The following is a 23838-nucleotide window of genomic DNA, read 5'->3' on the forward strand; positions in this document are numbered from 1 at the left end:
TTTAAATTTTGATAAGAGCCCAAATATCATTTTTCAAAATTTTCATACGTCAATTTTTTTAAAATTTACATGTAAATTTTTAATTTTTTTTTTGAAGTGGGGCAAGGGCCCATGCAGGCCCTATCCTGACTGCCCTTTGTTCCCCCTACCTCCGAGGTCCTAAAATGTGCTGGACCTTTTGTGTTCTATGTTGGGCTGCTATACTTGTATATAAATACAGTAAAGTAGCACCCATATTGAAATCAAAAATATTCCGGCACATCGAGGTGCTTTGCTGGTTGGGGGGACTTTGGACCAGAGGTGGAGGGAAGGAGGGTTGGTAGTGGTCATGGTCTCCTTTACATTTGGAGGAAAAAATAGTTATATTTTTGAAATTTTTTAATTTAATCTATGTAAAAAAAAAAAAAAAAAAAGATTGTTCTGCCCTTGTATAAATTTTGAAAATATCATTCAGGCCTCTCAATAATTTTCTTTTTTACTCGATGCTCTCCAATTGGCTCCTGCAAGATCTTGACAAGACCAAAGCAAGCCTTGAGATGGTTGGTAGGTTGGATGACAATTCCCCTCTTGTATAAGGCAGTTCATTTTTCACTTAAGGATGGTGAACACGACGACCCACGATACTCTTCATATGTTCTTCTTCACACAAGAGAGAGATAATGTGCGTTTCTTTGAGTAGGCCATAGTTGTCTAGTACCATATCGATGTGCTAGCTAGCTGCATACTTCACATCTTTTTGGTTCCAATCAAACAGATCATAATATTGCTAAGACTTCCTATCAGGATTACATAGTGTTTGCAGGATTCTATTGACCGGTATGATAAATAGATCTAGCCTATAAGAGTTCATATGTTTCTTATTAATAACAATTTAAATTATGTTCAAATTCAAAAAATGGATCAGGATACTGGTTGACAGTGAGTATATATCGGTTGATAAACTGTATTGATGATACAAGACATACATGACACAATCATGCATATTGACCGCCAAACTTTATTGGTCAGCAAACAAATTAAATATTTATGAGCATATCCATAGAACACCATGATAGAAGGCTTCTGTTACGAAGCACCTGTTGTATTACTCGCATTTTCAACAAAGACTGTCCAATAAGAGAACACAGAAGCACGTACCTCGATAGCCATATGTAGTGTTACTAGCTAGCCTTAGCTTAAAGGTATCTACATCAGCTGCCTTTCTTGAGCCTCCAGAGTTTCACGGAAACGTTTCTCGTGCGTATGCTTTGCCAAAGAAATTGATCAGTGGTGATGGTCGAGCACAAATTAAGGTCATCTGGTGACGATTGCTGCACATGTTCAAGCCCACATTGTTGCACATTTAATTAATTTAAACACTAGCTTAAACATTTTTGTTATTTACATAATTTTTTTACCAAATTTCATATATAAAAGCACAAGTAACCATCTAGAAGTGTGTGTATATATATATATATATATATATATAATCCTTAGATTTCATCTCTCGAGTTTAGACCGAAAAATCCTCCGACCTCTCACAACATGCCACCTGCCACCTGATGCATTGCATTGGGCACTATGTTGAGTCATGCCATGATTAGATGAAGGCTTAGAGGCTTTACTCATGTTCATGTTATTGTAAAATAAAAAATAAGGAGGCAAGCAGCAGAACCACAACATAAATCCTTATAAAATGAGATTTTTCCAAATGTGTAATTAAGAATATTTTGTAAAAACGTTAATGTTCAACAATCAGAAAATTTTAGCTTTTAAACTCATTTTATAAGTTTGGGGTAGGGGGTGTGGGCAGGGGTGGGGTATATATATATATATATATATATATATATGTGTGGTAAAAATCTGACAAAAGCCAGGCTCATTAAAATTAGTTATTAATTTTTTTTGGCAACCTAACCTTATGGATATGATCTTAAAAGTGTTTTGGTGAGAAACATATATTAAGTTAGTTGTTTTCTTACTTAAATAATATTTTTTAACAATAAAAAAAATAAACAGCTCTTATAACATCAAAATTTTGATGTAAACTAAAGGGTGTTTTATATTACATTAGTGTTATAAACACAATTACAAAAAAGTTCATATTTTGTCTAAAACACATTTTAACATTAATATAAGAGGTCTGGTTCCTCAGCCAAGTGGTCTGGTACCTATATATATATATAGGTTCCAGACACCACTTGGCTAAGGGAACCAGACCTATATGTGCATGTGTCTGAAATACGTCCAAATCAGTGATCCCATTCTCATATACTATACCTCCATTTTTACACATTTTAGTTACTTTAGCCCAATTTACTTTTTGAATGTGTGATTTTATTCAATAAGCTTTTAGATATGCAGATAAAATGTAAAACTTTAAGATCAAGTGCCTGAAATCTGACATGCATGAGAAACCTGTTTCAATTGTTGCATGCATGATTTATATAACATTTAGACATGCACATTATATTTGTAGAATGCTTTTCCTAAATTACCTTTAAAATAAAAGGCATGCCTAACGTACGCGATTGATTTAATACTCACATTCTCTCTCTCTCGCACGCACACACACACATAGGAGGTCTGTAATGACCTATATTCATTTCATGTTGGTTTGGCCAATATAACTAATATTCACGTTATTTGCCTTCTTTTGCATAAAATCAACCGTATGAATGTGCTGCTCATACAAAAAAAACGAACTTTATAGGACTCGTTAGTTGTCCATAGCATAAATAAGGTCAAATTTGAAGGTTGGCCTTATAAATTTCATCCTATTTTTCTAAAGAATATGACTTCTGCGTCTAGTTGTGTTTTCATGTGCATCTTCACGAACTTTTCATTTATATATTTACCTTTATAAAAAGAAATTACATGATTGGCCGTACAGAACTGCGTATATGAGGAAGATATTGGTCCACATAATTTTCAATTAAGTCTTAACTTTATATCCACACAAAAAAGTGTACTTTTTTGTCCGATTAAGCATATAATGACATTAAAATGTAGATGTAATCTTTAATGCTCATTTGGTAAAAGGGACATGTTAAATTCGATTAACTCAGCGATTTGTGTATGTTTTTTTAGTTTCCACCTCCGAAAAGGTCATTCTATCATATATATTGTTATTTATTTGTTTATAAAGAAATAACTCATCTAGTACATGTTTGCCATAGAATAAAACGTGACAAGTAAATTTCATTTGAAAAGACCGGAGGGTGGATGAGTGACCGGATTATAAAATAGAGGGGAGTATGATGATGACGTGATCTTGTGTCACGTCCCGCTCCCGACGTGTCTGGCTGCGACCGACCTCTCGGCGTTCTGGTCCGGCGCCGGTGGCCCGGCCACGTGACACGTGCTCCAGTCGAGGACGAGCAATGAAACGCTCGCTTTGAACTTTGACCGACTGGGCAGAGCCCTTTGCAAGTGCACCGTCAGCAGGAGCAGGTGGTCCCCGCTGACCCAAAAAGCAAGTGGGCCCCACCTGGACCATGTCCGGCGTACATACTAAGGCGCTTGACGACCGGGGCCTCCCCCACACCGCCCTCCCCTCTCCCCCCACCCTCCCCAAGAAACTTTCTCCCTGCAACTTTCATGGTGGAAAAAAGAAGGAGGTGAACACTAACTCTGAAAGAGCGGTGAGGGAGGATTTGTGAGAAATTTCGGACATGGGTTTTCCGTTTTCCGACGGTTTTGAGGATTTCTTTGCCGGTGAGTCCCTGGAGATCCATGACCTAGCGGCCAGTTTCGAAGCCCCTCCCCCGTTCTTGAGCTTCACCGACTGCCTCCTGCAGACCGATCAGCTCCCCACCGACGACGGGTCTATCCTGAACACCGACGTTCTCGACCTGCCGTACTCATGGACGGAGCCATTCAATAACAGTTCCGGCGACGGGAAGACCACCGTGAATAAATCTGCTGTCGTGGCTCCATCTACACCAAACTCCATGGATTCATCCTCATCCGTGGAGGCAGCCGGAGAGGAAACAGCCAAGCAGGACCAAGGTGCAACGAAGAAGGAGGGAGAAACAAAGAAGACAGTGTACGCTCATCAATCCTTTTGACCATATATAGTTTCTTTCATGGTGCACTTCAGTTCTTTCTGTGGCTGTTTCTGTTTGAAAGGTTTATTCTGGCGATCAGACATGCACCAGGAATACGTTTCGGTTTCCCTGCAAACGGGATAAACCAGGATAACGCATGTTGCACCACTTGATCTGGAATCATGTTTGCATAATCTAGGATGAAAGTACCTACCTTTAAAAGCAAACCGATCATGCCCGGAAGTTAGAAAATCTTTCAGCCTGTTGTTTCTACCTAACTCTACTGGCAAGATTTGGAAAAATTTCTTGATTTGCTATGAATATGCACCCACGCATACTGTAGCTTTTCACCCTGTGAATGGCCTGTCTCAGAATCAGGGTTATTTTTTCCCCAGGAAGAAGCCAAAAAGGAAAGGAGAGAAAAAGGAAAAGGGGCCACGCTTTGCTTTCATGACCAAGAGCGAGGTGGATCACTTGGAGGACGGATACAGATGGAGAAAGTATGGCCAGAAGGCTGTGAAACACAGTCCATATCCAAGGTCTGTTCACAATCAAATCAACAAGATGTTCTTCCTTCCACTGCATGCCTTGTTTATTTCTGAGCAGAATCTAGTCTCCCTTAGTTTACTCATCATTTATTTAGTTATTATATCCATCTATGAGAAATTTCCATCCTTTTCTGTAAAGGAAAAGTGAAATTTCAGAAAGAAAATGGCGTTATTGGAATGACCATGTTCGTGTTTTTGTCTCAGGAGCTATTACAGGTGCACCAGCCAGAAGTGTCCTGTGAAGAAGCGAGTCGAGAGGTCGTTTAAGGATCCATCCATTGTCATCACCACATACGAGGGGCAGCACACTCACCAGATCCCAACTGTGCTGAGAAGAAACGGATCTGGAGCGCCATTAACGCCTCCGCTTCTTGCACCAGCAAATCATGACTTCTCCTTGGGAGGAAGGGTGCAACAACTCCTGGAGAGAAGTGTTTCCCCTTATGACTTCAGCCCTCTGTTCATGAGAAACGCCAACTCTCATGCTTTTAGCCACAGCAGTACCCAACTGCATGACCATGGTCTGCTCCAAGACATGGTTCCTCCATCCCTGCATCTCCAATAGTCACCTTTTCTATCTTGCTGTGCATATTCGAGATTATTTCGTAATCTGTATGCCTCCATATCATTAATTATAACCTTATCTGTTCAAATCGAAATGCTGTTTTTCCCTTGCCTTTCTTTTAATTTCTGAAGAAAGAGTTTCATTGATTACTAAGTTTGAATATCAATTGAAAATTTTTCCAGAAAAAATGGATTTAGATTCTGGCCGTATTGTTGAGGAGGGGGAAAGGGGGGAGTGCATGGCATTCATGATCAAACCAGTTGGTTTTGATGGTGGTCCCGTGAGTAGGATTCTTCATGCTGTTACACATCATGCCTTCAAGTGTCGGTATCAACTTTACGAAAAGTTCTTGTAAATTCGATCGATCGATCGATCGAGGGAGAGAGAGGAAGAGAGAGAGAGAGAGAGAGAGAGAGAGAGAGAGAGAGAGAGAGAGAGAGAGAAGAAGAAGAAGAAGAAGAAGAAGAAGAAGAAGAAGAAGAAGAAGGAGGTTCACTGCTGAACTAATTACGGATGAAGGAGTGCACCCTGCTAATTTGGTAGCGTTCTAAATTTTAGATTCTTCTTCGCCTTGCATGGGAACAATGTCTCTGGCATGGAATATGAGAAACTTACGCATAAAAAGGATTCCTAAGGGGCACTCCCCACAGAACGAAGTGGGACCAATAAGGTCTCCTCGTTTCAGAAAACAATGGCGGATGTTCAAATGCTTTTTCAAACAAGCAATCAAGCCTGCTGTCGGTGAAGAAAAAGATAGACATTGAATACTAATGAAGACAATGCACAATTAATACTTATCACTATCTGTTTTACATGAACAAAGCAATATTATTCAATAGCAAGAGAGTAAACAGATAATATAGTACGATCTTGATGCATTTGTAGCAATTTAATTACAGTTAAGTAACTCGGACTCTATAAAACAACAAAAAAAAACTTGTATATGAAACATAAATGAGAGGAGTGTACGACATGAAATTGGTCTTTCACTAAACAGTTAGACCGACTCATTCAATGTTCTTTTATATGGGGATGTTTCAAGGACGCGATATATTTACCTTGCTTATGAGGAGTAATTGCTTGTGCAGGTCATCTTACATATGTTTTGTGCCTACATTTAATAAATTAACATAGGTTTTTTAGTTTCTACCCTCTACATTCAAGCATTTTCTTGTTCATACATCTTTAACCATTGATCACCATTTGGAACTTCGCCATTATGACTTTGGAGCATATCAATCTACTGCTGCCGAGCGAGCTAATTAAATGAATTGAACACGCCTGTCGCACATCATTAACAGACCCAGCTCTGACTCGCTTGGATAAGCTCATGCCCAGCCGAGACCAGTCCAAAGAGGACGACTTGATGAACTTAAATGCACCATCTTTTATTGCGCCAAACAAGCTAAAGGTTCATATCATGAGCTACAAATAACTGTTGCAATTTTGGCTAAACAAAAATGAATTGAAGGAAACAGAAATGAACCAAGTTAGAGTAGTAGCTAGCTGGGCTCGTTAATTTAGCTGCCCATGCAATATTATTGGGGGTCTTATCCAGATTCCTTTTCCCTATAATGTGATTCTTATCCAGTACTTCTTCTTTGTATCCATCAAATCCTTTTCGTTTACAGGATTTATGTAGTTTGGTCGCGTAAGGGAAAAATGGGAACTCTTCCTCGATCGCCTGACCTACAGGAAGCAAACCTGGAAGAGTATATTTATTATCATAAAGAAAATCTGCAACCCTAATACACATGAGCTAGGTGAAAATCCAAGTTCAGCTATTTGCAGCTTGTCATAGTACGTATGTAGTATCTAACAACTTATACGACCTTGCAGAAGATCATTTTCTAAGCTTACGGGCTTCCACGTAATGGCATCATAAAAATCATGAGTTCTCATCATGACCCTAATCTTTGTCTCTCGCTCTGTATGTTTTCGTGCTTGTGTCCATATCTATTAGTTTCAGCAACTCAGTAGGTTCCAGAGTTTTCCTGATGAACCTTTCAACATCTACCATGATCTTCATGATCACCCAGAAATTTCTGGCAAAAACATTCACAGCGCGCCGACAAGTTATTCGGATCAGACTCAGAGAGCACTCACTTGTGAATGTGTGAGGTTTCAGAACAGTAAGTGAACCTGTAATGAAAATATAACAGTTAGAACATATTAACAAAGCATTAATCGCAAATGAACTTGGAGAAGAAGATCAGGTGCATCTCAGAACTAGAAAGACTGATAACCAGGATTTTTCATTTTCAGCTTATCCTGACAGTTGTCAGTGACACTGGTCCATCTAGTTGAATTCAGTGTACAAATTAAACAATGAAAGAACTACAACGTCCATCGGTTCTTGAGAAATGTTTCACCACAACATCCATGAAAACAGGCATATAAAGAGGCCCACAAGTGAATAAACTAAACAAAAGCATATGTAGAAGAAAGTGATTGCTCCATGCCAAGCCTTTGACAATCTTTGCTTCTTTAGGTCACAGCCCATTGCAATTGCGGCAGCCATACACAGGCCTGGGACCCACACATGTGCGAATGGCCGCTTTCCAGTATATGAAAACTAATGGTCAAATGAATTATGTCTCAGTTGCGTATATATAAAATGCACCTCATTTGTGAAATAATCTCAAAAAAGTGTGTGTGTGTGTCTGTACTGTGTACAAGTGAAGTTTGGCATTTGTAAAGTGTGTCCTTGCAGCTAGTTGTAGAAACCGTGGAGAAGAACTGTTTGTTGCGATTGAAAATGAATCTCACTCAAAGTTTAGACACTTCCAACGCTAAACATGGATCTTCAGCGACAATGATCGAAAATTGGTAGACCAAGTTTGTAACAGTAGACTCAAATGGATTGACCGAGTCATAAGTTGGGAGCTGTTGAGACTTGAGACTGTGCTCATAATCGCTCATTAGTACAGATTGATTAGAAAACAGAAGTTACAGTACTTTGACAGGAGCATGGTCATCTACAGTATCTTACCGAATGAATGCTACCAAATGAGGTGGTCAATGGCGTTTCAATGGAGTTAGTTTGCACTTTTTTGTTAATGATAACTCAAAGCTTATATGTGTCACAAATTAGTTAAGCATCAAAGAGAAAAGGAAGATTCGGTCAAGACTTTTGGCACGTTGATCACCTTCAATACTGATTGGGTGTTTGCAACATACTATGCATAGGCTGGCTGGATCTGCCATTAATAACTATAGCAGATGGATAACTAAGAGAACTGATGGATTTTTATGCACGATTGAAGTCGAAAGACTAGAGCAGGGAGCGATAAGTGGCCACAACCAGAACAAGTTGTCAGTTGAAGCTAGAATAACAATTTTGGTTTGATGTTGAATATTTATTTGTGTTCATGATACAGAAACATGCACCACACTTAGAAAATCAAGGTGAAAAACAAAATTCAGAACTAGCAAATCGACTGACTTTGTACTTGAATCATAATTTTTCCATGCCTACGGAGAATATTTAGTTTAATCTGCTAGCAACCTCTGAATATAAATTTTCTATGCCCAAAGGAACTTGATTTGCTTTTGTTTCTACAAGCTAGCCTTTGCTTGTGAATTTCATTTGGAATAATCAACCTTCTCTCTTATTGGAACCTGCAACAGGCAAATATGTGGTGCCTCCATGCATGGCACTGCAAACAGCAGCAAGCTAATGATGCCATTCCTTTCCAGCTTACGTTTTGGACCCAAAAGTATGGACTACTGAAATCTTCAGAGCATAGCAGATATTTGTAGAAATCGAATCTGCAACTGATACAACCGGCTCAAATCAAAACAAGGCCAACTCTCTGAACAATTTTTAAAATAATTTTCAAGCAAATGAGATGATTTGGCAAAAAAAAAAAAGAAGGAAAATTTCATGTAGCAGTGCAATTGCATCAAGAAACTTGCCATCATGTATATATATATATAATATATATTATGTATAGAAGAAACGGTGAAAAGATGATACATAATGACATCGATCTTTCTTTCTCAATGAAGAGAATTCCTGTTCTCGTCATCATCACCATCAGTACGTTGCGGAACCAATGGGCCTGTGCTTCTCACTTTTACATGTTACGGAATGTGGATGACCAATGGAAAATTCATGGTGCTGCCGGTCGTCGCGTAGTGCCCGCAGTTTGGAGCATCCGCCCTGCCGTGAACCTTCCTCGACGTACCGATAGTCCTTTTAAGGTGATGTAAAAGGGATGATGTGCAGAACAGTTCGGGGGAGGGAAGGGTGTGCATACCTTAATTAATTAAATGTAGCAGTGGGTGCACGTATTTTCTCTACCACCGAAGCTAGATCAGTTAATCTGCCTATAAACCTGCAAACGCTAGTCGCTAGCTGCTTCAGAATCCTCATAATTTTTTGTGGTACAAACTAACTCTTTGGCTGCATAAAAATGGAAATCAAATATTAGATTTCTTCATCATCATATCTTTCCTAGCTTTCCTTATGTATTGTAATCGAGCAGGCGCCACGGGCAAGTCCTAGTTAAGGCACATATTGCGGTTTTCTATGAGGTTGAACTTAAACCATTCAGATTAAGGAATGGTAAGAGTAGATACATAAATAATACCCGCCTTACACAGTTACACTAATGCCTTAAAGTCATAGAAAATGTCAAGAAATTACCAGTGTATGATGATCCATTTAAATATGGGCTTCAGTTCACACCATTATGCAATCATACTTGGGGCATGGCTTCGATTCGACTAAATCAGACATTTCAATATATATATTATATATATATATATATATATATATATATATATATATATATTAGGAAAATATATGTAATCTTGTGTAAAATTTTCAAATATAAAAGGAAAACCATCTACATTCTTGCATTCAAAAGAAATAAGAAAAGGAGAACTTGGTACTGCTGCCAAAGAGAATTTTGTCCAGACTACATAAACCTTACTGATCTGTCATGTCATAATTTGCCGTGTTCCTTGTTTTTAATGCGGAGACCTATGTAGATCGACATGTAAATTTAAGGGGGTGATTGATAACAAAAACGTTATGCTCCTCTAAAGATTGGGTCAAATTCATAAAACATTGAAACATTGAGTTTCAAAAAATACAATGTTTTTATTACCAAGCACCCGTTTGAGGCTGCAAAGATAGGGAATGAAGGAAGGAATCTCTCTCCTTTACTGCTAAATTAGTAAAAATGGTAAAGCAGATCGAGAGCATGCGCTTTAGCCAACTTGCTAATACGGAAAGCAACAGCGAAAACGACGTTGTGCATATCCCCTTGGTTTCATGATCGACATGCTTTCCACTCATTTCTCCTCTTCCAACTCATTAAATGCCATTAAAGTAGTGGTGCCGTATCTCTAATATAAAAGTTTTACTAGGTTAGCTCTTAACTTTCTTTTCAAATAAATAAAGAAAAAGGTTTATGACATAAAATTGTACGGTTAAATATAAAATTTCCTTTTTCCTTTGTCTGTTTCACTCGACTAGTTAATTAAGAGTAATTAATATAGGTAAAATAAGGGCTATGGTAATATTTTCGGCCAAACTTATTCTAATAGTAAATAGACGCAGGTAACTATTGAATTCTACAACTCGACATAAAAATTAAGTACATTAGCGTCCACAGGAGCAGCGACCTAATGTGCCCGAGGGTGGTAGAATTGGTCACCAGCCTTTGGAAGTTCAATGTCAATATAATTTCTTATTGGCTCGTATTGGTCGACGTGCATAATTTCATTGAAAAAACAGATCAAAAGGCTCAATAGGGTCCCTTGCGAGTGTTGTCCGATTTCATTGAAACATTTATCTTTAAAATTTTCTAAATGACCAGACTCTCATATACAAGATTTTGATTGGGATCATCTAGAAGTCAATTTTAAAGAGATCAGATAGTGTTACAAATATACAAATATAAAAACAAGAGTGCAAAATACATTTCAAAAGAACAAAGAGAGAAAAATGCAAATGGAAGGAAACAAATGAATTTGAAACTTCTTGTCTTTTTTTGGGTATTTCAAATTTTGGAAAACACACCTTGCCTTTTATATTTACAACCCAATGTTGATTTTTTTCAAATTGAATTAGGCCCATCAAGTTTGGTATACAAGTCAGCCATACATGGATATGCCTTAGTTGACATAAGGGTTGATCAAATCCATCGGATCCGAATCATATCTAGCACATTAAAAATTGACAAAAATCCTCAAACCTTAGGTTTCATCAATTAATATCGTTTATATATATAATAACAAAATGAACGCATATGAAAGTCAGTGACGTAGTGACGTTTCATTCTTTTTGAGGACAGACAAAATCAAATTTTTTGGAGAGAGAGAGAGAGAGAGAGAGAACTTACTTGCATTAAATGAAACTCAAACATCTAAAGTGTAATGCATGAAAGGGTACAGCCTGAAAAAGAAGACACAACAATAAAAAATAAAAAACAAGAAGTAGAGAAGCAGCCAGAAACAATATCTACGAAATCAAAATGCGGACCACGAAAGAAGACGTCATTGCGAGTGATCCAAATCTGCCACTAAAAGATACATTAGTATATATGCCAAAGAAATCACCAACACTTAGACTTGCAAAGGGCCGGCGGTCCATGGAGAAAATCACATACAAAAGAAAGAAGATGAAGAAACAACTGGAGCAGGAGAATAGTAAAAAGCACGAAAAAGTCGTTGGGCTTCGTTAGAAGTGGACATCGGGCCGAGTACCTAATCGGTGCCTGGTAACCAACTCGATCGGGCCTGGGTTCGAGCCCGAAAAAGCTGGCTCAAGCCCAACTCTTATCAGACTAGGCCAGGCAGGGCCGGCCCGATGCCCAGGCCTAGACCTCTTGACAGTCCCAAAACAAGTGACAAGAACTTTCAAAAGCCTGTTCAAAAAGAACACAATGAATAGCAAGGAGTAAACCCCATGCTTGCAAATTGACTTGAGTCTGAACTTTATCTTGTTAGACAAACCAAGCATGAAGGCAGATCTGAGGTGGTGGGTGAGGAGGCCACAAGAAAACCTTGAGTTGCTGGAAATTTCCAAAATACTGAAAACCCAAAGCCATGACTCTTTCGAGGGTCGTTAATTTTGAAGGATGAAGTTGCTGGAAATTTCGCAACCAAGCAATACCTCAAACACTCTTTTCCAAACTTTCCTCGTCTATTTATTTAAAGATTCAATAGCACTTGCATTGATCTTATGACTTTCTGACTGTTCCGCATCAACACGACACTCTGATTGCTGCTAACTCTTCTCAGAGGTGATGATGGTAGCCATGCACTTTCTAGGAAACTTCATTCCCTTCCTACTTGAAACATCAACGGAACCTAAGTTGTCATGAAAAAAAGTAAAATTTTTCTTGATATCAACTTAATTGCCCTTCTTCACTTTCCAATAACCACTTACAAAATCGAATAAAGAGTGATATAAACAAAAGATTGCAACTGATTCTCAAGTTAATAAAAGCTCACTTCAAACCCTGAGTGGACAGTCTTTTTTTTTTACCAAAGATAGTCATTATGAAATTGTGAAAAACGGCTATTTATTTGAAATTATAAACAAAAAATAGCCTGCAAAAGAAAAATTTCCTCCTATTTTCCTATCTACGTGCCTGTTGATTCATTCCCCTCACCCTCACCCGCAAACGAGATTTGGATGTTTGAAATTGAGCCGGGCACTGACGTAAGAAGTGAGGAGAACAACCTAGGGGCAGAGTTAGGATTTTTTTATGAAGATGACCGAATTAATAGTTCAAAATTTTGATAGGCTGAAATATCATTTTTAAAATTTTTTATATAAGATAAATAATATTTTATAAAATTTACATGTAAATTATTTTTTTTGAAGAGGCGCCAAGGCTTCCCTATGCCCAAGCTTGAATGAGGTCGATTTCCAGCTTGATTTGGACATAAACTTCTCCATTTGGTTGTAGTAGTGTTCCTCTTTTAGTCATGCATGTTCCCTTTTTTTTCTCTCTCTCTTTCTCTCTCTCTTTATATATATATATATATATATATATATAAAGCAAATGAATGGTTAAAAAAAAAAAAGAAATAAAATGTAAATTAATATTAAATAATAAAAATGTCCATCACCTTGTTTTCCTTATTTTTTTGTTGAACCGTCCATCATGTTGGATGGAAGCATATTATAAGTTTTGATGACTTTAAATTCAAATTATATATATATATATACACGTCCCTTTTATATCAGTTTTATGGATTATGGGACTGGTACGCTCCACAAGGAGCCTCCATTCTTTAATATAGAAAAAAAAAAAAAAGAACAAGGGAATCTGGCCCTCTGTTAGCAATGTCTTTTCTAGTGTCATTAGAACCATGGAGGGGAGGGGAGGGGAGGCGACAGCCCTTCCAACTCCCCCCACCCCCTCCGCCACCAGCACAAGCTTCAATGGCGTCATTCTAATTGACTCAAGGGGATAGTGTTCTCTCTCTCTCTCTCTCTCTCTCTATATATATATATATATATATATATATATATATATATATATATAAAAGGTTTTTTTTATTATTGTATTTTGGTCCTTTGTATCAATTAATCCAACCTTAAGTTAGCGACAGACTAAGTTACCGGGCGAATGGTGTTTATAATTAATTAATGATGCAAAACTTAGTTATCTTTCTAATAATTAATATGTTGTGTTTTCAATATTGCGAATTCATTAGGCATGTTTATGAAAATTTTTCGCTAGAAAAGTTGTGAACCATTTTTTATTAGTTGACAAACATCAGGCTGCCGATTAAAATAGACTTTGTAAAAAATTTGCTTTTTACAAACATTTTTTTAATCCTGTAATTGTGGACATATTAGTAATTGTCTAGGATTCTTAGTTCATGATGCCTCCGATCGACGTTTGGGACGCCATTTGGCTTTCCCGACGTCCTCGAGTTTGTATGAATCTGTGGTAACCATATGGATGAATTAGAAATGACATTAAAAAAAATGGAACTTGAAAATTTATGTACAGATCAGACTTGATGAAATAAAAAAAATGTTTCAGCTGGTAATGAAATTTTTAATTCCTAGTACAATTAAATATTTTGAGTTCATAACCATTATTTAAATAATTAAAATAGCTTTGTCCGAAAAGGTTTTTTCTCTCTTACTTGTATATATAAAATTGATGGATGAAGTGATTGGTAAAAACCCAATCACTTAAGTCATGATAACAACCATGCCCTCTAATTTTTGCTTAAAAATTATTTTAAAAAATGTAAACATCTTAATATATTTATGAAAGCTATTTTGATATAGTAGTTTTTCTGAAAAATGTGGATATTTTTATTATCAACATGTTGATGGCATGAGGGCCATTCATTTTTTTACTATAAAAACACGATTAAACTTTAACAAATCATCAACTTAATATATGTTTGCATCAACACGTTCAAAACATTTTAAATATAAAAAATAAAACGTTTAATTTTTATTCTTGACCAAAGTGTTTGGTTTCTACCAATTTCTTGATGGATGATTGATTGTTGGAGTACAAAGTTAAAAAATTTGTAGCCAAAAACGACTATAAATCATCGTTAAAGCTAGTGGCTAAAGTTTAAATAGTCATATATAGCAAAAAAAACCATAAAGCATTCTGACTCAACCTAAGTGGATGCTAGACCAAGGATAGGGGCCGAACAAGAGCTTTAGCACCACCTTAATTTTTTAAAAATTTATATGAAAATTTTAAAAAATTTCACTTATTTTATAAAAAATATTGAAAAATGATATTTTTGCTTTAATTAAAATTTAGAAACTTTAATTTTGTCTCCCTCATAATGCTAGACCAAGGTAGGGGCCGAACAAGAGCCTTAGCCGTACCTTAATTTTCTAAAAATTTATATGAAAATTTCACTTGTTCTATACAAAGATTTAAAAAAATGATATTTCACCTTTCATTAAAAAATTTAGAAACTTTAATTTTGTCCCTCTCATACAAATTTTTTTGAGTTCGTCCATAAGTAAGACCCGAACGAACTTACTTAATTCAAATTCAAAGGGTAATCTATTTACCCTTTGAATGGGCTCTTTTGTGAAAGGGCCGCCAATGCGTTGCTGTCAACTTCAAGGCCGATGGATGGAGACCCATCAAGCCCAAGCAGTTATGATGAGCTAAACAACTCTACTGTGGAGAACGTCACCAGCCATCCGCAGCCACCCACCCTGCTTCTGTCTCCGGCAATCTCCCCCAAGGGAAAGTGATTGGTAAATGCACCAAACCCTTCTTCCAAGGAACCTAATACGGAACGGGACAAAAACCCTATTAATGAGAGACACCAAAACCATGCAAGTTATGCTTTCAAAAAGAAAAAGAATGATGATATTTCCTGTGGCTTTCCTCTTTCTCTTTAGAGTCTAAAAGAAAAGGAGATCCTTCTAATCTTTCTCAACATCACCAACAAGAATATTTCATGAGAAACGAAGAAGAGACATGCTTTATCTTGCACTCCATGTCCGACCATATATATATATATATATATATATATATATATATATATATAAGAGAGAGAGAGAGAGAGAGAGAGTTCTCCATCTGCCTTTTCATTAACAAGTTGGCTGTGTTAAACGAATGACCAGATGGGTTTGGAGCTTGGTCCAGATCCAAACCCTTCAAGTTATTAGGCGCCTTGCATTTATTTTCGTTAATAGCATCTGATGTAATTTGTTATTCTTTTTTGTGGACATTTTTTTCACCCTCTTCTGTATTTGACTTCTGTGAATATTAAGCAGTTAGGGTTGAGACTGCCGTGAGTTTTAACGCAGTCATCTTCCTTCTCTCCTTTTGTCTTCTTCTTCTTCATTGTCTGTTAGGTGAAACTATATGATATGGTATCAGAGTAGGGGTTTGGCGACGTCTCCATAAGGAATGCTCAGACAGATCTGAACTATGTTTCCTGGAAAAATATCTCCTTCTCAAATTATATTTTCTACTCTTCCTTTTTCTAGGACTTCCCATCCTAAGTCATATTCTCTGTTCTTCGTCTCTTTCTACGTCTTCCCCATCTGTTCTGATTTTCTTTTCTCCCCTATATGCCTTCATCAGAATCGACTCGTAAAATATAAAATAAAGAAAAAGGAAGGAAAATCAATGACGTGTTCTTTTGAGAAGTGCTGAAATAGTTGTTCTTTTCTACCTTATACATTTCTTTCTTGGCCTCTCTGTCTCACGTTCATACCTTATACATTCTGCCCTGTTTTCCATCCTGATTGCAGCATTATATTCTGCCTTCTCCTTTGATTACAGCATACATCAACCACGTGACTTGAAGTTCATTATATTCTGTGCCGTTTGTCTGCTGCTTTTGCATAGTTTTATGTTCTGCGCTCAGTGGCTCGGTAGCCAAAAACAAAAAATGTCGAGCATTCTAGTTCTGATTCTCTAACATTGGGCAAAACTCGGATAGTCAGCTTCATTAAAAAAAAAAGGGAAAAAAGGCAGCCGATTGTCTCATTTGTTGACGGCATAAGGATATCTTTCACTTGTTCATTCATGGATCCTACTTCTAATAATGACATTAGGTTCGTGAGCCAATTTGTTCTCAAAAGCTTACCCATATCAATTATCTGACATGGAAACAACAAATAGTTCCTTTATAGGAGCCATGACCTGTTTGAGCATCTAGATAAAACTTCCCTTGCCCTGCCGCAGTTCATCTTTTAGGAGGTTAAGAATGACAAAGAAGAGTCATCTAGTACGAAAAAGCGAAATTCAAAATATATTAAGTGGATGAAGAGTGATCAATCTCTCAGAGCTTACATTACTTTCACTCTTTTAGATGAGGTATTTGCTACTATTTCAGATAATTTTAGTGCAGCGGAGTTGGGAGACATACTTGCACACACATATTTTCAGGTTTCAAAGGCAGAGTTTTACAATTAAAGTGAGAATTTCAGAATTTCAAAAAGTGATCAAAATTTATTATGGAATATTTGGCTCAAATGAAGAAAATCACAGATCAGCTTGCCATAATTGAGAAGAGTATGATGTATTTTGTACTGCTCTGGAGGTTCTTCCTACTCTTCCCTGCTTTGAAGCACTCAATGCTAAACTTCTTCACCATGAGATGAGTAGGAATCAAATGTTAGAGACTAGTGATGAAGCATTGAAAGGTATAAAGCCTTGTTGGTAGCTAGAGACTTCACACAATAATTTGGACAAGACTATAATGAGACTTTAGTTCGGCGGTGAAAATGGCACAATTTGTATCGCCATCTCCTTGGCAGTTGTTCATGGTTGGAAGCTTAGCCAACTAGATTTTAAAAATACATTATTGCATGCATACTTGAAATCAGAGGAGCACATGGGACATCCACCATGATATACAGAGAAGGACCCTGCAAATTGATTATGTAAGCTCTGCAAGTCTCTTTATGAGTTAAAGCACACTTTTCGATCGTGGTTTGATAGTTTTTTCTAACAAATTCAACGATGTGGTTTCCATAGAAGTGCTCTTGATCATTCTCTATTTATTTATCAGAATAAGAACATCTCCACTTGGTTTCTCATATATGTTGATGATATTGTTGTCACTGAGAATTGTGACAGCCATATTTGTTAAGTAAAGACGATTTTGTTGAGAAGTTTTAAAATGAAAGTTTTATGAGAAATAAGATATTTGATTGGTAAGGAGGTTGGCTAATGACAAGATACCTTGGCATGGACACAACAGAAATGCGCTCTAGTTCTCTTGAGCATAAGCATGACAGGTTCCAAACTTGTCAGCACTCCTAATGTACTAAATCAAAAGTTGAACTCGAAAGAAGGGAATCTGGATCATGATCCTAAAAGGTATCATAGCATTGTTGACATGTTACAATATCTTACCTTCACTCAGCCATACATTATACATTATGTGAATCAAGTGTCGCAATTCATGCATGCTCCTCAAGCCAGTCACAAGGATGCTATTAAATGAATCTTAAGATAACTAAAAGAAACCATTGGAGATGGTTTTGTCTACTGCAAAATCATTCTTCTTTTGAAAATCAAGAGCTAATCATAGGCACAGATACAGACTGAGTAGAAGATCCATATGAGATGAGATCAGTTTCAAGCTATTGTGTTTTTATTGGAAGAAATGTTGTTACTCGGAGCAATAAAAAACAGAAGGCTATAGCTCAATCTAGTACTGAAGCTGAATATAGGTCTATGGCAACAGGGACTACCAAAGCTATATAGGTGAGAAATTTATTGGGTGAATTAGGAGAGCCTATTATTCGATCCTCTTTATTGTGTGACAATCAAAGTTCCATCAACATAACTTTCAATTTCATTCTTCATTGCATAACCAAACACATTGAGATTGATCAGCATTTTATTTGTCAAGCTGTGTTATATTCGGATAGATCATCAACTTGCTGATTTACTTACAAAGGAGTTGACTACACATCAATTCTGATTTCTCAAGAGCAAGTTGTCCGTGGTAAAAGAACACATAAACAACTTGAGGGTGGATGTTAAAGAATAAACATATGGTTTTGGATCTTGGTCTATATCCAAACCCATCAAGTTATTAGGTGCCTTTTATTTGTCACATGCATTTCTTTTCATTAATGGCATCTGATCTAATTTGTTTGAACATTTCTTCACCCTTTGCATTTGACTTGTGTGAATATTAAGCAATTAGGGTTGAGACTGCCGTGAGTTTTAACATATTCATCTCCCTTCTCTCCTTTCATCTTCTTTTTCTTCATTTTTTGTTAGATTGAAGCTGCAATGAAAAAGTATGATAGATTGGCATTGTTAAGTCCATTGAAATCAAGACTCCCATTTCCAATTATATACTTTTAGTAAGATTTAGAACTATGAAAGGCGACCTCAACCAATTGCTATATATATATGTATATATATACATGTGTTTTTGTGTTTGTGTGTGTGACAGAGAGTGATCATTCTAATCTGTCTCAACATAACAAAGAAAAATGCCCAATAAGAAGCAAATAGGAGACACACTTCATATCGCACTCCATGCCGCACCATAGAAAGAAGAGGTTCTCCATCTTCCTTTTCATTACCAAGTTGACCGGTATTGTTTAATTCATCGACATTTAAACTATTGTTTCAAATATATGCTTGTAGGAACATTCTACAATTGTGAAAGGCAACTTAAATCAATTGTTTTGTAAGATTATGCGAATCAGTAAAAGAGAAACTTCTATCCAAGCTCCCTAAGACTGATTTTCTAGAAAAAAAAAAATAAAACATAGAATATTAAACATATAAGAGGATCACTTTAGTAGATATTGTTGGACTATGCATAGGGATGTTGATAAGTCTGATTTGTAATTGATACATGACTGAACTGGTTAAAAAATTCTATATCCAATTAAGAAATTAGAAAATAATCTAATTTAAGAAATTACATCCAATTAAATGTGGGTTTGCATTCACATAAATATCTGATCATGTTAAGGGGCAGAGCTGGGGGTGTGGGGGCTGCCCCCCCCCTTTCAATTTTTTTTAGATTTACATGTAAATTTTACAAAATTTCATTTATTCTATATAAAAATCTTGAAAAATTATATTTTAACCTCAGTTAAAATTTTGAAACTGTAATTCAAGCCTTTCATGAAAAATTCATGGTTCCACCCCTAATCATAGTCATTGTCACATGTCAATTATCCATTCATTTTGAAAATGATTCTTAATGTTGAACAATGTGGTGCAAATTTGGAGGTTTGGTTAGATTTGGATTGGATTCAGTTTATGAATTCAAATTAAGATATTGGAGGTTTGGTTAGATTTGGATTGGATTCAGTTTATGAATTCAAATTAAGATATTGGAGGTTTGGTTAGATTTGGATTGGATTCAGTTTATGAATTCAAATTAAGATACATTATAGATTTTATTTTTTTTCATTGATTTTCGAATCCAATCATATGTGAACACCCAATAAATCACTAATGGTAAAGAGTAACCCAATTCAAGTACAATCCTTTCAAAGCCGTCATCAGTAGCATTCCTATTGGAAGCATTTAGTGGGATAAAAGCATGTCATAGAAAATGCCACTAAAAGTAGAAACAATAATTTTCTTCGATGGCATTATTTATATATGCTACAACTACAAGCTGCCTATGGTAAAAACAATATGTTAGTAAAAACCTTTTATTGATGCTCAAAGAGTGGTACTGTAGATTATCTATGGCTGCTAAAGCATGTCACTGAAGTGGCTTTTGCTGGCCTATAACACCATGGTTGGTTTACCATGGTAGGGAAAAGCTGCCGCCAAATGGTTTTCTGCTAATGCATTTTGTGACAAGAAAGATTTTCCCAAATGGCAGAATAAGTCTGCTCTTTAATGGGGTTCATGGGTTGCCCTTAGATGTTTTAACATTTTCTATGGTGCACCATGGCTGTTCAAGTTTTCAAACAATTCAATGGCAGCTATCACCAACACCCCAAAAATGGAGTAGATAGTGCAATTTTGCCTCCATGACACATGAACTTTTGGTAGGAATAGGAGTTGATAGTAGACAATGAGAATATTTTCTAATACTTTTGGATTGTTGTGCAATGTGATTTATAGAAGATACAAGAAAGAGGAAAACCATTACAACAAAAAGGAAAGAATTTGAAGTTACATGAAAAAGGAAAGTTTTAGATTGTTTTGGAAAATCTCTTCAACCGTTGCACAAGATTTGTTCCTAAACAAAATCATGACAAAATAATATTCAAATGAAGATAATCATACACTAAATTGTAGCTGAAATAGTGCATATGTTGATACCCCACATCAAACTGTAAACATCTATTTGATGTAAAATCCATTTTTTTGCCGAAACAATTACCAATAAACATATAAAAGTAACAAGTTTGGTAACTGGTGCAAAGGTCTCATGATAATCATGACCTTCTGGTCGAGTAAATACTTTTGCTATGAGCCTAGGCTTGTATGAAATGACTTGACCCAATTCAACACTAGGCTTGGGCCTTTATTTCGACAAATTTCAGCTCACCCCTAGCAGCTTCAATTTTAACACAAAAAGGTTACGAATCATAACAATTTACCACTTCAACCACCTCCTTTATAAGCGATTGAAGATCTCGCACAATCTTTAAATACAAGACTAAACTTCTCAAAGTGGGTGTTACAATCCATCCCCCTTAAGGCACATGGAAACCCATGTCTGAGTGTTAAACCTGCTCTAATACAATTGAGATGACATGATTGGTGGATCCCAACCCCCCCCCACTCTAGTCGGTTCTATCCCATAAAAGACTTAGAACCAACACAACCAAACACTTTAACAACCTCCTTTATAAGCTCTTCAAGATCTCTCACAATCTTCTATATGATATTGAACTTATCAAAGTGGGCTGTAACATTCAATGGAACCATCTAACCTATATTTTATTATGATATACCAATTTTCATTCAATTGGTTGCACTATAGGTGGAAGTTCAGGAAACAACCAAGTGTTGTTCTCTTCGAAAGGCTGTATCTCAACAAACATGACATCTCTCTAATGATCATTTGCTATACCTTGAGCGTAAGTTTGGCGTTTGGAGATATTGGACATCGACATCAAACAATTAAGATGGAAATGAGAGAAACGTTGAAGGTTAATGTAGTTAACAAGATGAACATGAGTAACTTTGGCTTTAGAATTTGGACTTAAAGGTGGTGCAGACTAAATTGACTATACGTAGAAATCCTTACACATGACAGAATAATGTCTTTCTCTTGATGACCATTGCACTGGTATAGGGCTAGAATTTGGTTGGGCTGATATGTTTTCATGTTCATGATTATATGTTTTCATGTTCATGATTTCTGAAGGTAGCATTGGGTTGGGGCTCATTAGCTGAAATATTTAATTGATTATCATACGCATTGGATAGAGGCAAAACTAGGTTTGGGTCTTGATTAGTGAAAGGTGCGGGAATGAGCAGCATTGGTTGATGGCAAAAAAGGAAATGTATTTTCATAAAAAAATAACATTCCTAGAAGTACAAATAGATTTGTGCTATAAATCATATAGTTTGAATGTTTTTTGCCTAAATGGCTATGCAATGAAGATTCATTTCCTTGCTCTAGAGTCAAATTTTAACTTATCTAGATCTAAATTTATAAGGTAGCAAAGACACCCAAAGGTGTCGATGTGGTGATAAGACAGTTTTTGACCAAAAGATTTTTCAAATGGTAATTTGCCATGTAGTTTGGATGAAGGAGTTCTATTAATTGCATGGTAGCACGAACACTTTCTCCCCAAAATCTTTTAGGATGGTTAACTTGAAACATGAGAGCCTAGCAACTTCAAGAAGATGTCTTTAGTTTCTTTCTACTACTACATTTTGTTGAGGATTAGCAACACAAGGAGTTGGTGGCCAACCCCATTTTGAAAAAAGAAATTACATGGAATTTGAGAGAAATTCAATATCCCTTGTCTGACCTAACATTTGAAATATTTTTTTGTATTGAGAAGATAGTTCACTTCGAATTTGTGCTTCATCAGGTATATCCAAGTGCACCTAGAATAATCATACACTATGCTCAAAAGATAATGAGCACCATTAATTGAAACAAAAGAGTAATGTCCCCAAATGTCTACATGAATAAGTTCAAATATGTATTTCTTATGATAAAGATACAAGAAAGAGGTAGGTGAGCTTGCTTACTTGATGACACACATCACAAAATCAAGTACTATTACTAAAAAAAAGCATAGAATCATAGGCAAAAAACTTCTTCATGCAACAATCTGAAGGATGTAGGTCTGTGGTGCCATATGCCACTACTGTCATTGTTGTTGATGATGGGTAAGGCCATAAGTGAGATTGGTCCAATCTGTACAGCCCATCAGTTTCCTTATTCACTCCAATTTGTTTGGAGCCATAAAATGATCATACTTACTCTTGGTAAGAGTAACAACATAAATACTTTCTGATTTCTTCTCACTTGAAGTTGACCAATTGGGAATCTTGTGACCTGTAGAGATGCCGTCGCTTGTTGGTTCTAAGGGCACTAAAAATGCAATTGTAATAGTTCAATGAAGACAATGGTGTAGAGGGTAGCCATGGAGTTTGAAGTTAGGTCGATGTCATTACAATGAAAGCATTTTGGTCAAGACTTATGAGTAAATTTTAGCTTTCTTTTTTTTTATCACTCACATCCATTACTGTTTTTTCATGAATGGATGGCTGAACAAAGAACTGTTTGATTATTGCTTGTAGCCGTTAGAGACCAAGCTTCCCATTGTTGCTCTTCTTAATCATTAGATTGTAGACCTTAGTGACACTTGGGACTGGTTCCATAAGTAACATTTGACTTTTGATGTGATCATACTATTCATTTACACTCATTAAAAATTGAAATACTTTTTCTTGTTGTAAGCATTTTATCAAGGCACCAACAACACCATATCAGCAAGTCGGAGGTGGATAATATGAACTGATTTCATCCCAATATGCTTAGGGAACTTTGTTGCAAATGGACAAGACTTTTCAGAATATATATATATATATATATATATATATATATATATATATATATATAAGGAGCAACACTACAAGAGAAATGTTCTTTTCAACTTCAACAACAGATGCAACATCATGATATTGTTGGTAAGATCTTTAGATCTACAATTTAATAACCATGATAAAAACCATATTATTGCAACAGTTCCATTTGAGAAGATTAAAGGAACCAAAAGCAATTTGAGGTATGGAACCATCAA

At 36.3% G+C, this 23838-nt stretch overlaps 1 protein-coding gene across 1 annotated transcript; it reads left to right on the plus strand.

The window, feature by feature from the left end:
• Window positions 1-3538: 3538 nt before the first annotated feature.
• Window positions 3539-5241, plus strand: LOC116254787 (WRKY transcription factor 71-like). The gene is made up of 3 exons (XM_031630361.2): window positions 3539-4027; window positions 4424-4567; window positions 4781-5241. The coding sequence occupies exons 1-3, from the start codon at window positions 3654-3656 to the stop codon at window positions 5139-5141; spliced, it is 879 nt and encodes a 292-aa protein (XP_031486221.1). The 5' UTR covers window positions 3539-3653; the 3' UTR covers window positions 5142-5241.
• The last annotated feature ends 18597 nt before the right edge of the window (window positions 5242-23838 follow it).

The sequence above is a fragment of the Nymphaea colorata genome, chromosome 5, assembly GCF_008831285.2.
Source record: "Nymphaea colorata isolate Beijing-Zhang1983 chromosome 5, ASM883128v2, whole genome shotgun sequence".
NCBI lineage: Eukaryota > Viridiplantae > Streptophyta > Magnoliopsida > Nymphaeales > Nymphaeaceae > Nymphaea > Nymphaea colorata.